Consider the following 13,490-nt stretch of genomic DNA (forward strand, 5'->3'; position numbering starts at 1 on the left):
TACATCTGATTGGCAGGAAGCTTATACAACAACAACCAAAAGCAACACCATGAAAAAAAAACACACTTGAATGAAGTTTTATACATATTAGCTACTCCATCAAATAGTGAAAGCTGTACTCCCAAGAATGAATAATATTGCCAATTGGAAAATTCTGGAAATCATCCATTCTAATACTCTGTCCTTCAGACTGGTAACCAGGCTTCTACTTTTCATCCTGTTTCATGCCAGCATTTCTTCTTATCTGGTCTCCTAATTGGTCTCCCTGTCTTGATCTTTTATTAGTCAGTCTTCCACATGTAAGCCAAATGTTCTAAAGTATGGATGTGATTTTGTCACTTCCTAGTTGAATCCTCTTCATTGTTCCTGGTTCCCGACAACCTGGGCCCTGCTTACCTCCAGACTCGTCTCTCACCACTCTTAAAGTTCCATTCCTTCCAGCCTAGAGTCCTTTGCCAAAAAAAAAAAGTTCATGCTGCCTAGGACCCTTCTCCCTTTAGTTCTCCACCTCTTGGAGAACTTTCTGCATGGCCCAAATCTGGGTTAAATGCACCTTCCAAGTGTTTGATAGCAGTGGGGTTTTTTTTTTTTGTTTGTTTGTTTGTTTGTTTGTTTCTTTAAGCATAGATCAGTGTTTTGTGAACCGCTAGTCTGTGACAAGATAATTACAGAAATTAGAATTGTTGTGATACTTTATTTTAAAAAACAATGACATTGTATTAGAATTTTAATTCTTAAATTGGTACTTTACAGGATTTAAGAAGCGCTCTTCTATGGTATCCTGTGATAATTTATATCCTAATACCTGTTAAGTTGAAATCTATTTTGATTTTCTATTTCTCTTTTTATACTTCCCTCCTTGAATGGAGCTCAAAGATTTCGGGAGCAACGTCCAGTTTTTAAAAGTAATCTCAAGAGTATCTGACACAAAGAGGACTTAAAAATACTTTTTTTAGGAATGGAAATAATAAGTAGTTTTAGAGAAGTAGTGCTATAAAAACACTAATCTGAAGTCTTTGGATATCCCAGCTAGCCATCACTGTGCAAATTATTTTCCCCTAATCATATAAAACCATTTTTTTAGGATAAAGGAGTCAGACTGAGAATTTTTTTAAGAAGTAAAAAGTGTTAAAATTTTCAGTGTTCCCAGTTTTTGGGCAGGTGATGTAAGTCTTCTCCCCAGCAAAAGAAAAAGCACCTCCCCCTACACATACATACATATGCAACATTTGCATGCAGTATCACAGACTGGTTAGAAATGCATGCTCTAATTCAATGAGTATCAGTATTTTTGGTCCCAGTTGCCACTGAAAAAATTTGGTGGATTACATCTTTCCATGTTTGCCATATTAGAAATTAAAACTTTTTTTTTTTTTTAAAGAATACACATGATTCTGTTAGCTGTAGCCCTCAGAATAGTGATGTAAGAACATGTCATCTGGCCTCTGGGAAATGCATTGTGCATCCTTCTCCAATTACATATTAATAGCTGCCCATATGAAATTCCAAACTTGGCATTTTCAAGGAAATTTTGCACATGAAGAGTTGCCAATGTTTATGTAATGAAATGCCACAACTGCGTATGTAAGATGGATTCCAGGACGCCTGGGTGAGTCGGTTCAGAGTCTGACTCTTGATTTTGGCTCAGGTCATAATCCTGGGGTGGTGGGACTGAGCCCTGCGCTTTGCAACTGAGTGTGGAACCTGCTTAAGATGGTCTTTCTCTCTGCCCCCTCCCCTGTTTGTGCTCGCTCGCTCTCTAAAATAAAATAAATAAAAAATAATAAAACCAGTTCAGTGTAAGGTATATGTGGATCAGTCTTACACAAGACTGAGCTAATTTTATTCTTGGTCATAATCATCTTCCTCCTCTTCATCGTCCTCAGTTTCTTCATTCTCCTCAGCTGAAAGAACAGCTGCTTCTTGTGCAGCTTTGAAAGCCTGCTCTTCTTCCACGGTAGGATCATCCATTTCTGTAATTTCTGCTCCACTGGGGTATTCTTGATACACTGGTGGTAGAGCTGGGGGTGTATAGTTATCTGGACTATATTTGTGACCCCAGCCTATGTAGAAATTTTCAAACTTTCTATACAGTTTAAAAAAAAAAAGTAGATGAACATTATATAATTTTTCAGTAAGAATAGCTGATCTTTTCTAAAAGTCGATGACTCTCTTAAAAACAATGCATTTTAAGTGCTAGAGATGAAATATCCCTCAGTGATTCTCCTATCACAGGAAATGACTTATGATCCAAACTGCGTAAGCTGATTAAGAGGCCACCAGACCCTGTCAAACTAGACCCTCCACGGTACATTGTTGGTATGGCAGTGGATTCTTGTGATTGGTTACAAACCTGTGTGCGATCTTTCAGGCCCAACCAAATGCACTTACAAGGTTTTGCCCAACAGGCCTCAAAGGGGAAAACTGCCATTCCCACACCAGACTTGATGTCCAGCCAGTGCCTCGCAGTCTCTAAGGGAAGTTGTAGTCAAGAACTCTGGCCCGTCTGGCCTGTTATACTCTTTGCATGGTTGAGTTCCTAGCACAAGTGCCTTCATTCTAGGCCTTATCTGAGGCCTTAAACAGAGGTCTTTTTTTTAAGTTTTTTGTTTTTTTTTTTAACATTTATTTATCTTTGAGAGAGATAGAGTGTGAGTGGGGGAAGGCCAGAGAGAGAGGGAGACACAGAATCTGAAGCAGGCTCCAGGCTCTGAGCTGTCAGCACAGAGCCCCACGTGGGGCTCGACCAACTAATGAGATCATGACCTGAGCCGAAGTCGGACGCTTAACCGACTGAGCCACCCAGGCACCCCAAGCAGAGGTCTTCAGTTGCCTTTGCCACAGCCTCCTTATGGGGTTGGAAAAGGAGATACACCTAAGGACACTTCTCCCTATTCTAACTCAGTACTGAATACTTTTTCACTTCTAGCACTCTCCCTCCCCACCCCCACCAGCTTCCTGGGCCTTTAAGGCCATAAAAACTGCAGAAGCCTGATACTTGGGGACTCCTTAGTGAGATGACCCCCATATATAAGCTGATCCACTGACCTTCCATTGGTGTGCCATGCCACAAGGGAAAAGGGGCCAGGGCAGTCAAAGTTTTCTCTTGCTTATCACAGTAAATGACCAAAAGCTTAACTCATTTTGTGTTTGTTGCTTCAATGGCATCTCTGACATGTAGAAGCTCAGCTCTCTCTCTCCAACTTAGCTGAACTCTTGACAGTGGGCTCTTAGGTGAGAAATGGAAGCATAAGACAAATGGAAGTGTATGTTCTGGGTGAGGAGTAAAAGGACAATGAGTATCCTCTTGATCCTAATTCTCTTGAAAGTGATAGTTTAAATAATACATATTTTATTTTTTATCAAGATGTCCAACAAAAATTGTTGAGATTAAACTAATTTAAACACTATAGAATTACCTCCATTAATCTTAGAAAATGAGTATGTCTATTACTCAATCATAGAATAAAAGCCATAGTTTAGCTCCACTAATTGGATAATTAAAAGGACAGAAGTCTGAATTATCTAATGTTCTAAGTTTGGTGCTTCACTGTGTAAGACAGATTTTATCTGAATAAATCTTAGGCCACACACACTTGACATGCCAAGATAAATTAAGGCAATAGTAACCCCCTTTCTCCTTACCAAGTATTCCTGACACCAGATGACTCCAGAGATGAACACCAGTGAGAAAACAGCTCTACTAGGTAAATAGCTTAACAGAGTGCAGTGCTGTAGGCTCCCTGGAAATGGTTATCATGGCAACAGGAAGAAGCTTATCCTGGGCAGCGACACTTTACCCACTCTGGAGTCTGGGGACTTCATCATCTGCCTCCAACTTTTTGTTCTCTCTTTATCCCAGCCCAATTTCCTAATCTGTGAAATGGGCTTCCCAGAGTTGTGATAAGAACTCTTGGGGAAGATGTAGGTGTGAGTGCTGAACATGACATCTGGCTCATTGCAGGGACCTTCCCAGGTATCACTCCTCCCTCCCCCCTACTCTGGGTAGACTGCCCCATGCCCTTTTCCTCTCCCATCCTGGCCTGGGGTTATTGCAAATGGCTGCCCAGGTTTGTACTTCACCTGGGGAACAGGTGAGGGAGGGGAGATAGAAAAGAAAGGAGGAAAAAAAAAAACAGCACATAACCTTCCAATGTAACTTATACTTTTTAGCACTTAAATTATCACAATACTGGCTTTCTAATTTGTCAGATACTTACTTGCCATTGGAAAAGGCATATGCTCCAGGCCAAAGGTTGGATCTAAGGACTGCAATAGCATATTGAGGAATGAGATTTGAGGACAGCCGTGTTGTCCAAGGCGGTATATTCTGGATTTCTATAAACCAAAGAGAAATTCAAAAACTTAACTCCTCAAGAGACAAGTATATACTGTGTAACAGAGAAGCTCTTCTTATAAATCTTAAAACACACATACTTGACCTAAAAATTAAATATCAGCAGCTTAACATAAAATCAGAAGGATATTTATATATACTATATATAATATATAGTATATATTATATATATACTATATATTATATGTATGTATAATATATGTATATTATATGTATGTATATACTATATTTTGTCTATCTTGGGCCTATTTACTAANTACGTAATTTGTGTAAAATTACCTAAATCTTCAGAGATAGGTGTCAAAAGAGGAGGCCCCACTTCCTGTTCTATATAGTCAGTCTCTTCTCCTTTCTCTTCTTCTTTTTCTTCATCTTCCTCTTCTTCTTCCTCCTCACTTTTTTGTATGGGGTTAAACCAATTACAGCGACCCTAGGAATGAGTATTGCAAGATTTAGTCATCTAATGAGGATCTTGAAATGTTGGAATATTTATTTGGATTGAAGCAGTTATCTGCAGGAGGTCCAACTGTATGGGAATTTAATCATCAATCATTTATTCATTCAACATACTTACCAAGTGCTAGGTTTTTTATCTCGTTTATTTCTAGCAAAAAAGTTGAACGATTTATTTCAGAAATTTAACAACTTCTTAAAGTTACAGAACATGTATATTTTAAAATTAGCAAAAACTTCATGAAAAAATAGAATGCATTTTACTAATTTGCAATAAATAATTTATATGAAAGTAGTAAGATAACTATTAGTAATAACAAAATTTTTAAGGTGGTAATAAAGTCAGGTAAGGAAGTTTGTGGTTATTTTCATTTAATTAAATCTTATACAGAGAGATATTAGAGTACCTCTAACGCAGATCAAAGTGTAAGGATTCTCTGCCCACAGATGAGGCAGCATAGCACAGTGATTAATAGGATGGACTCTGGATCCATTCTGCCCATTCATATCTGACCCTGTTGCTTATTGGCTATATTCTCTTTATTACATTTTCTAAACTCTCTGCCTCAATTTTCCCATCTGTAAAATAAGGATAACATTAGTCTTTCATATAGTTGTGAGGATTACATGAGCTAATAATATACATAAAGTCCTGTTAAGAGCACCTGGCGGAAGAGGTGCTATGTAGCACTGCTTGTTTTCATTTTTGTTATAATATTTTATTTTTCTTGGCATGAAAGCTCCATGTGTTATAGAAATTGAATAAAAGAACTGTTCCCAAAACTGAAGCACCTATCTATATTTAACATATAAAACATAATTTCACAACACACATAAATCTAAATCCTTACATAACTTGTCAAATTCTACATAGAAATATTTATTTCTGTTTGGAAATAAAAATTTCTTTGAAGATCCCAGATTTATATACTACTGGGAAATTTTGTAGTACTCTGTTTTCATTTGGTTTTTCAAAGGTTTCTTTGTCAAGGGTCTGAAAAACTTTGTTTTGTATATACATTTGTACATTGTGGAGAGAATTTAATAAATACTTGCTGATTGGCTGATAGATTGAATATTACAAAACCCCTACCTGAGACAGAATGTGTTGCACATGATGAACCCAATTGGATAGGGATTCCACGAGTTCAATCACTTGGATCCCCTCAAAATCAGGGTTTTCTTCAAAGCTGTCTCGTCTGCCTTCTACCTCTTCCTCCTCCTCTCCTTCCTCTTCACCAAACTGATAGAATCCCAGAGGGCTGACATGGGTCCCTGCTGAAATTCTGGCAATTTGTGCTCGTAAGTAATTGCTCTCATTTCCCGGGAAAGGCGGGTAGCTTATGATGGGAGTATCTAAACGCCCAGTGAAAAATTTCTTTATTTTTCTTGCAGTAACAATTTGTGCAGGCGTAACCGATGGTAACTTCACCCATGGTCTTCCCGGTTCGTTGCAAACAAAATACACATATTTGTTGGCACCCGTCCTGTTTTCTTCTTTTGGTATAGCCTGTGGGGTCTTGTAAAAGGTCCTGGGTAATTCATCTTCGTCATTTTCATCAGCTTCGCTATCTGCATCATCCCTCTCTTCAGTTACCTCTTCCTCTTCCACATCCTCTTCATCCTCTCCCTCACGGAATTCTACTTCAGCTACAATATAATTCATTTCCACACCCAAGATCTTGCCCCAGAAACGACATCTTTGGATTGGGTGGGTGTCAGTAAGCTGCTTGAGGGCAAGAAATATGCGATAAGTCTCATCTGTGCCCAAACCAACTCCAGCTTGTTCAAAATAAAAAGCTGACTCCATTACATTTGGGAGAGCATTTTCTGCCTGGGGATACAAACACTATGGTTAACATTTTATCTATAAGAGAACTGCTTGCTTCCCTTTTCCTTTCTAAACATCTGGTGTTAGCTTTATTATCTCTATCCACCATGTCTTTGACATTTCTTGCAATATTTAGATCAAGCTCTGATAATTCCTGTATTTCAATTTTTCCCTTTTTACTTATAAATGTGACTTCTACTATTGTGTCTTATACTTGTCAATATAACAGTTCCCTTGTTATCTGTGTGTATCTTAAGTAAAGGTAATTTAAGCTACTATGAATAATAAAAACTCAACAACCTCTTTTTATAAAAATATTTAAGCGGGTTCTTTACTATCCTGAAATAATAAAGTACAGTCTACCTCCTATATATATTTTGAAAAATGTTTATACATGTTTGTATAGATTACCATGTTGTTCTAAACAATAAATATTTATTATGTACATATGGTAATATATAGGGTAATATGGTAATATATAGGGTAAATAAAAATCAACATGGCCCTCTATATAGGGTAATATACAGGATAAATAAAAGGAAAATATAATCAAATAGGTGCTCAGACATGACTTCCTTTGAAAACATAATTGAGTCAGATGTTTTCCCCTACTTACAATAAGTACTTTTGGATTTAATGTAAGGAAGAAAATTTTAAAAATGTTTTCATAAAAAGAAATACAGAGACATAAAAAAACAAAGTCTCGAGTGAACTATATGAAAACATCTGTGAGAAAGCAGAAAATAACCTTAACTATGATAGGGATCACTTGCAAATTTTAGACAAATTTTAGACCTTGAAGATGGAGACATTGAGAGCATTTGCTTTTCTTACAAATGATCTGCTCTTACTTTTAAGGCAATTTTGATGTTAAAATAAGCATAAAGACTTTTTTCAACCCTCATTTCCATCATGCTTGACATTTACTGCGCCCTCCTCACTCTCTTTTTTAATTTGAGTATAGTTGACACAATGTTACATTAGTTTCAAGTGTACACATAGTTGGACAAGTTTCTACATTATGCTGTGCTCACAAGTGTAAGCTACCCTCTGTCACTATACATCACTATTACAACATCATTGAGGATATTCCATATGCTGTGCCTTTTATTTCTGTGACGTATTCATTCTGTAACTGGAGGTATGTATCTCCCACTCCCTTTTACCCATTTTGCCTATGACCACCCCACTTCCCTCTGGCAACCATCAATTTGTTCTCCGCATTTATAGGACTGATTCTACTTTCTGTTTATAAATTTGTTGGGTTTTTTAGATTCCACATATAAGTGAAATCATATGGTATTTGTCTTTCTCCGTCTTATTTATTTCACTCAGTGTGATGCCCTCTAGGTCCATCCATGTTGTCACAAATGGCACAATCTCATTCTTTTTTATGGCTGTATGATATTCCATTGTCCTATCCCTTTGTCTTTCAATGGACATTTAGGTTGCTTTCCATACCTTGGCTACATTAAATAATACTGCAATAAACATAGGGGTATATATAGCTTTTTGAATTAGTATTTTTGTTCTCTTTTGGTAAATACTCAGCAGTGGAATTATTGGATCATATGGTATTTCTATTTTTAATATTTTGAAGAATCTGCATCCTGTTTTCCACACTGGCTCTCACTCATGATCCTACTGTGCCTTCTGTAACTATTTATTCTTAGTGTCTAATTGATTCCTTTTCCTTAATTGAGCCCTCAATATTGCTGTCTTCAAGATTTCAGTCATCATTCAGTACTTTGTGCTTGGCAGATTTCTCCCATATCACTTCAAGTGTTACGTGGTTGTTTAAAATCCAGCTCTCTTACTCTGACTTTTCTCCCATGTTCTACACGCATTTTCTAGTCACCTACTATTCAGTTGAATAGTCTACCTATACCTCAAATTAAGATTGAATTCATATTTCTCTCAAAATCTTCTCTTTTTTATATATACCCTATCTTTGCCAATATCATCACCATTCACTCAGTTTCCCAAATTAGAAAATTCTATCATCCTTGTTTCTTCTGACTCTCTAGACTTTCATATTTAATTAGCTACAGTCATGTGGATTCTACCACCTAAAAAGCTGTTGACATTATCATCTCCTCTTTAGTTTATTTCTACCATACTAGTCTCCATCCTGACTAATTGTCCTGTCACAGAAGGCTTTGAATGCTCTCTTTGCCTCATTCTAATCTTTCTCCTTCCATTCTTCTCTGCATTGTTACCAGAGTTACGTTTCTAAACCACAAGACAGACTATGCTATTTTCTATTAAAAGCTTCTATTGACTTCCCATTGTGGAGAAGAAAGAACTTTCTTATCAATGCACAAGGGCAGCCTGGCTTTAAGCATCTTGTTTACTTTGTTTCCATTGTTCCCTCATGCTTCACTTTTCCCAAATACTAAGTAATGTTTCCTGACTTTCTGTTCTTTTTGTTCAAAACTTATTCCTTATAGTCTTTATCTCACGAACTTCTACTTCTCCTTCATGACCCAAATGAAATATCACCTCCAGTATAATTCCCAGTAGTGGGGTTAGTTGCTCCATTCTGTTTCATAGATGTCAAAACAATATAATATCAATTGCTACTATCCATTGAGTTCCCAGTATGTGCCAAACCCTTCACATGTAATACTCTCCCCTTGAGTTGTTGCCATCTGATCACCCTTGAGGCTTGGAAAGGTTTAATCACTGACTCATAGTCACATAGCAGGTAAGTGACTGAGCTAGGATCCTAATTCAGATAAAAGCTCCTGTTTTTCCCACTATATGAGGCTCTCTCTATTATTGCACTAATCAAATAGCTTCACAGTCTTTCACTAGACTGTGAGCAACTTAAAGTAGAAAATTCTGTGTATATGTGGTGCCTGGGCGGCCCAGTTGGTTAGGCATCTGACTTTGGCTCAGGTTATGATCTCATGATTTGTGAGTTTGAGCCCCACATTGGACTCTGTGCTGACAGCTCAGAACCTGGAGCCTGCTTCAGATTCTCTCTCTCTCTCTCTCTCTCTCTCTCTCTCTTCTCTCTCCCTCTCTCTCCCCCTGCTCCCCTGCTTGTGCTCTCTCCCTCTCTCTCAAAAATAAATAAACATTTAAAAATATTTCTGTGTATATCATTTCACGTGTGTATCTTTTTCATGTGTACCTGGCATGCAGTAGATGGTCGCAATGTTCATGAATTAATGGGTAAATGAATAAATGAATGTTGAAACCTAGGAACACGAATTCTGATGTGGTCAAAGACAGGAATAGAAATAGAACATTCTAAACATTAAGTTGATACTCAGTACTCCAACTTAATGAGTTAATGAGTTGGTCACAAAGCTTTCGGTGTATCCAAGACCAAAGTGTCTTCCTATTCCTGCATCTTTCTACTCCCTGAGACAGAACTTTTAATCTTTAACTCATGGCTCAGCTATTTCTGGCCCTAAAACCAATCCTATTCTTCATTAGGAAGGATTTACGAAATCTGGTTAAAGAGCTCAAGTTCCAGGACCAAAACACCTTGTTTGTGTTCTCACTCCTAGTTTCTCTAGTTTTAGGATATAGATCCCTACTTTCTAATACTGTGTCTATGGATGGCCCAATGCCCCATTCTTATACTGGAGTCTGACTTCTCTTTGATAAGCTCCTCCATGACAGTGTCTATCTGCTTAATCCCTACATGCTGATTGCCCCCAGACTTATCATCACTGTATGTGGCTATTTAACTACATGTTTGGAGTAAGATATTTTCAGAAGAGGTGAAGCTGATGTCAACTCCTTGACACCTATCAGTTGTTCCTTCTGAGTACTCTGTATCCCACTGTGTCAGGTTGGGTCTCCACACAAATGTCGCAGAGTCCTAGACAGTGTACCTAATGTCTAGATCCCTACCCTCCTATCTTTTTCCTGACTGAACTTTCCACCTTTTTCTGAAAATATCATACACCAAACTTCAAATGTGCAAGTATATAGGCAGATTTTAAGTAGCCTAGTGGTAACACAACATGGAAGCTCAGTAGATGTATAGTGTAAATTACTCAGTAGTATAAATTACAAGCATATGGGCATTCAGGAGGCAGCATACTTGATGCTGTTTTAAAATATCAGGAGCTAAAGTTTCTGTAGCACAACTAATTTTATTCTCTAATGATAGCTTTTTATCTCTGTCACCAGCTTTCTCTGTAAATATTTTCCACACTTCGTGTATAGAGATTTAAAATAAATACTTTATCCCTCTCCTCTTGTATCATATCATTGATGTAATATGCAGAATATTGAGACATAATATGAGTAACTTGGAAAGAATGCAAATGACATTAGAGGTACTAATTATTCTAGTAAATTAAAGGGGAAAATACGCAACTTGTTTTAAAGCCCAATTTTAAACTATCTGACATTAATTCATTCATTCAGCAAATATTTAATAAGAAACAGCTGTAGACTCAGATCTGTACCAGGTACTTTGGAGAATATAAAAGATGAAGAAATAATTTTCTCTAACATCAAGGAGCTCAACCCCACAAACATATAACAAACAACTAAACCTGTGAAACACAATGTAAAAAAAAATCAGAAACTCTAAACAAGGAAATGTATGGTGTGAAATGAGGTTACACATACTATTTAGGAAACAATAAAAGACAGTTGATATGAATTTAAAGCCACACTTATCTGAAATAAAACTCTAAGATTGAACTATTCAAATTTATAGCCATGACTTACTATTTCATCTTCTAGTTCTTGGTCAGCTCCTTCCAAATTTCCCTGGAGAAAAAGAGCCCTTTGCTTCTCTGCGATCTCATATGTTGGAAGCATCTCGTTTTCATTTTGGAGTGTATCTAATTTTTTCCTAAAATGTGCCATCTTCACATCTTGGCTGATACTTTCAATGATGTCCACAGCATTTTCAGGACGCTCATCTAAGACCTTGGTGAGCACATCAGAAAGATGATCATATCTACCCAAAAAGAGAAAATTCCAGGTACTATCCATATCAGAGAGCCTTTGAAGAAGTATTATATGCAGATTCAGTTAGTTGGTTTCCAGGAAACTTCAAAAACTCAAAGTCTTCAGATATCTTAAGTGGATATACACCATTAATTTCATCACTGCCAGAAAGAACCTATGCTAGAATTTTCCTTAGGAAATGCCTCCAATGTGATATGAATATTTAACTTATTCAAACACATATTATGGCAAGATATTATCTAATTTTAAAAATTCTTCATACTTAAAATTATTGTGATCAATTCTTCTGGTTTACCCAGGACTAAGGGGTTTCTCAGGATACAGAACATTCAGTGCTTAAATCAAGGCAGTTCTGGGATAACTGAGATAGTTGGTAACCACCACACTGGCCTACGGAGGAACTCAAAACCAAGCCATACAAGTACCAGGATGCTCAGATTAGAGCCATGCATTCCCCATCACTGGTAGACAATTACTTTTTATAAGCATCTTGGAGAGATTCTTGGACTTCACTATCTTCATGATCTCTGTAAACCCAAGATTCCATAATTCCTAGGTTTTATTTCTGTGTGCCAAGGGTTTTCAAAGAAATTAAAAGAATCCCCACCAAAGGCCTATTGTGAGTCCTGCGATGCAAAGAGTTATTAAGTCACCAACTCTCTCCTAATAATGCAGACTTTTCAAATATATTTCCATTCACACACAGAAACACACTCTCACACACACTTACACCCCCTTTTCTCTGCCAACTCCACACACACATACACACCTCATTAACCTTTTAGGACTTACAAATTTAAGCCAGACTTGCTACTGGTCTTCAGTAGGTAAGCCTTAGCACTCTGAATGGCAATCTCAAGCATGCTGGGGGCCACTTCAGAGACCCCAGGTTCAGTGTGACCCAGATCATAGTTACTGTTTGAGTCTTCCTCCTCAAAGATGTTAAATCTCAGTTCTTTTTGTTTAGAGTTGTTATAGGTCACATCTTCTGGTCCATACAGGTGATGTTTGGTTTGCAGAGACTGTTGAAAGGTGGTTCCCTCTGACTGGCATGTTTGAGAAGCAGTCAATTCTCCTTTATCAGATGATTGTTCCAAATGGTGGAAGTGAGGTGTTCCAGCTTCGGGATTCACACTACTGGTTTTGCCTGACTGCCATGGTACTGCAAGGTCCTGTCTGGTCAGAGCCGGGGAAGAAGGAGTGTAAGAACCCTCCTGGGGAAGGGAAGGTGGAGATGATGTGCCTGGTCCTGTGAGGTCATCCAGAGGGGTGCTGGCTCTGGATTGTGGACTCTGAGGAGGGCTTCTTCTGAGTTGGGGTCCAGTTTCCAGCCCGTGCTCCAATTCCAAAGGCTCAGACAACCCAGACTCGGGACTTTGGGAAGAAGCTGCTGTTATTTCTTCCCATGGCCGCCCTGCTTCTCCCGGATCTTGGTTAGCTTTTTCTTGCTTCGGGGATGTCAAGTCTTCCATGGAAAGAGTAAAAAAAAAAATAAAAAAATCTGGATGAGGAGGGCGTGCAGATATGGAAAGAGGCAACGCAGGGCAGTCGCTTTGCTGAGGTTGGTTAAAGGATTTCAGGGTCCCCAGCTGCTCAGCAAATTGCAGCGTCCTATCTCCTTAGCAACCCAGGCAAGGGTTCCTCTACGAGAAACTATGCACATCTGTTGCCAGGATTCTAGGGAGGAGACCAAGCACGATGAACACCTTAGATTGGTGATTTGGTGGAGCTTCTGCTTCTCTTCGTATTGCAGCCAATCAGACCTGCAAGTTGACCGGTCTTGGCTGGAAACCTGAGAACTGGTCAGGCGCCGCGAGAACAAAGGAGAAGTCGCGAGAGTCGTGATCCTGCGATGGAGAACTTTCAAGGTCTGATAGTCTGATTCACGTTGCTGGGAAAGGG

General features: G+C 38.2%; 1 protein-coding gene across 2 annotated transcripts; it reads right to left on the bottom strand.

The window, feature by feature from the left end:
* Positions 1–1,800: 1,800 nt before the first annotated feature.
* On the bottom strand, positions 1,801–13,060 carry RSPH4A (radial spoke head component 4A). 2 transcript variants are annotated; one of them, XM_077770861.1, is made up of 6 exons: positions 12,381–13,060; positions 11,343–11,577; positions 5,904–6,644; positions 4,637–4,787; positions 4,221–4,338; positions 1,801–2,086 (listed from the first exon to the last, which is right to left on the bottom strand). In XM_077770861.1, the coding sequence occupies exons 1-6, from the start codon at positions 13,058–13,060 to the stop codon at positions 1,843–1,845; spliced, it is 2,169 nt and encodes a 722-aa protein (XP_077626987.1). In that variant the 3' UTR covers positions 1,801–1,842. The 2 variants fall into 2 exon arrangements, with proteins under 2 accessions (XP_077626987.1, XP_077626988.1); XM_077770862.1 differs by lacking the exon at positions 4,637–4,787 and having other exon boundaries at positions 1,992–2,086.
* Between the last annotated feature and the right edge of the window lie 430 nt (positions 13,061–13,490).

This window comes from Crocuta crocuta, unplaced genomic scaffold (assembly GCF_008692635.1).
Source record: "Crocuta crocuta isolate KB4526 unplaced genomic scaffold, BGI_CrCroc_1.0 scaffold562, whole genome shotgun sequence".
Classification (NCBI taxonomy): domain Eukaryota; kingdom Metazoa; phylum Chordata; class Mammalia; order Carnivora; family Hyaenidae; genus Crocuta; species Crocuta crocuta.

What these genes read in the sequence shown, in the direction of transcription:
- RSPH4A (XM_077770861.1), bottom strand. Translation starts at nt 13,060, where the DNA reads ATGGAAGACTTGACATCCCCGAAGCAAGAAAAAGCTAACCAAGATCCG. An exon ending in TGCAACACATTCTGTCTCAG is followed by an intron (nt 4,788 to 5,903) that starts GTAGGGGTTTTG and finishes ACTCATTCCTAG; the next exon opens with GGTCGCTGTAATTGGTTTAA. An exon ending in TATGCCTTTTCCAATGGCAA is followed by an intron (nt 2,087 to 4,220) that starts GTAAGTATCTGA and finishes TAAACTGTATAG; the next exon opens with AAAGTTTGAAAATTTCTACA.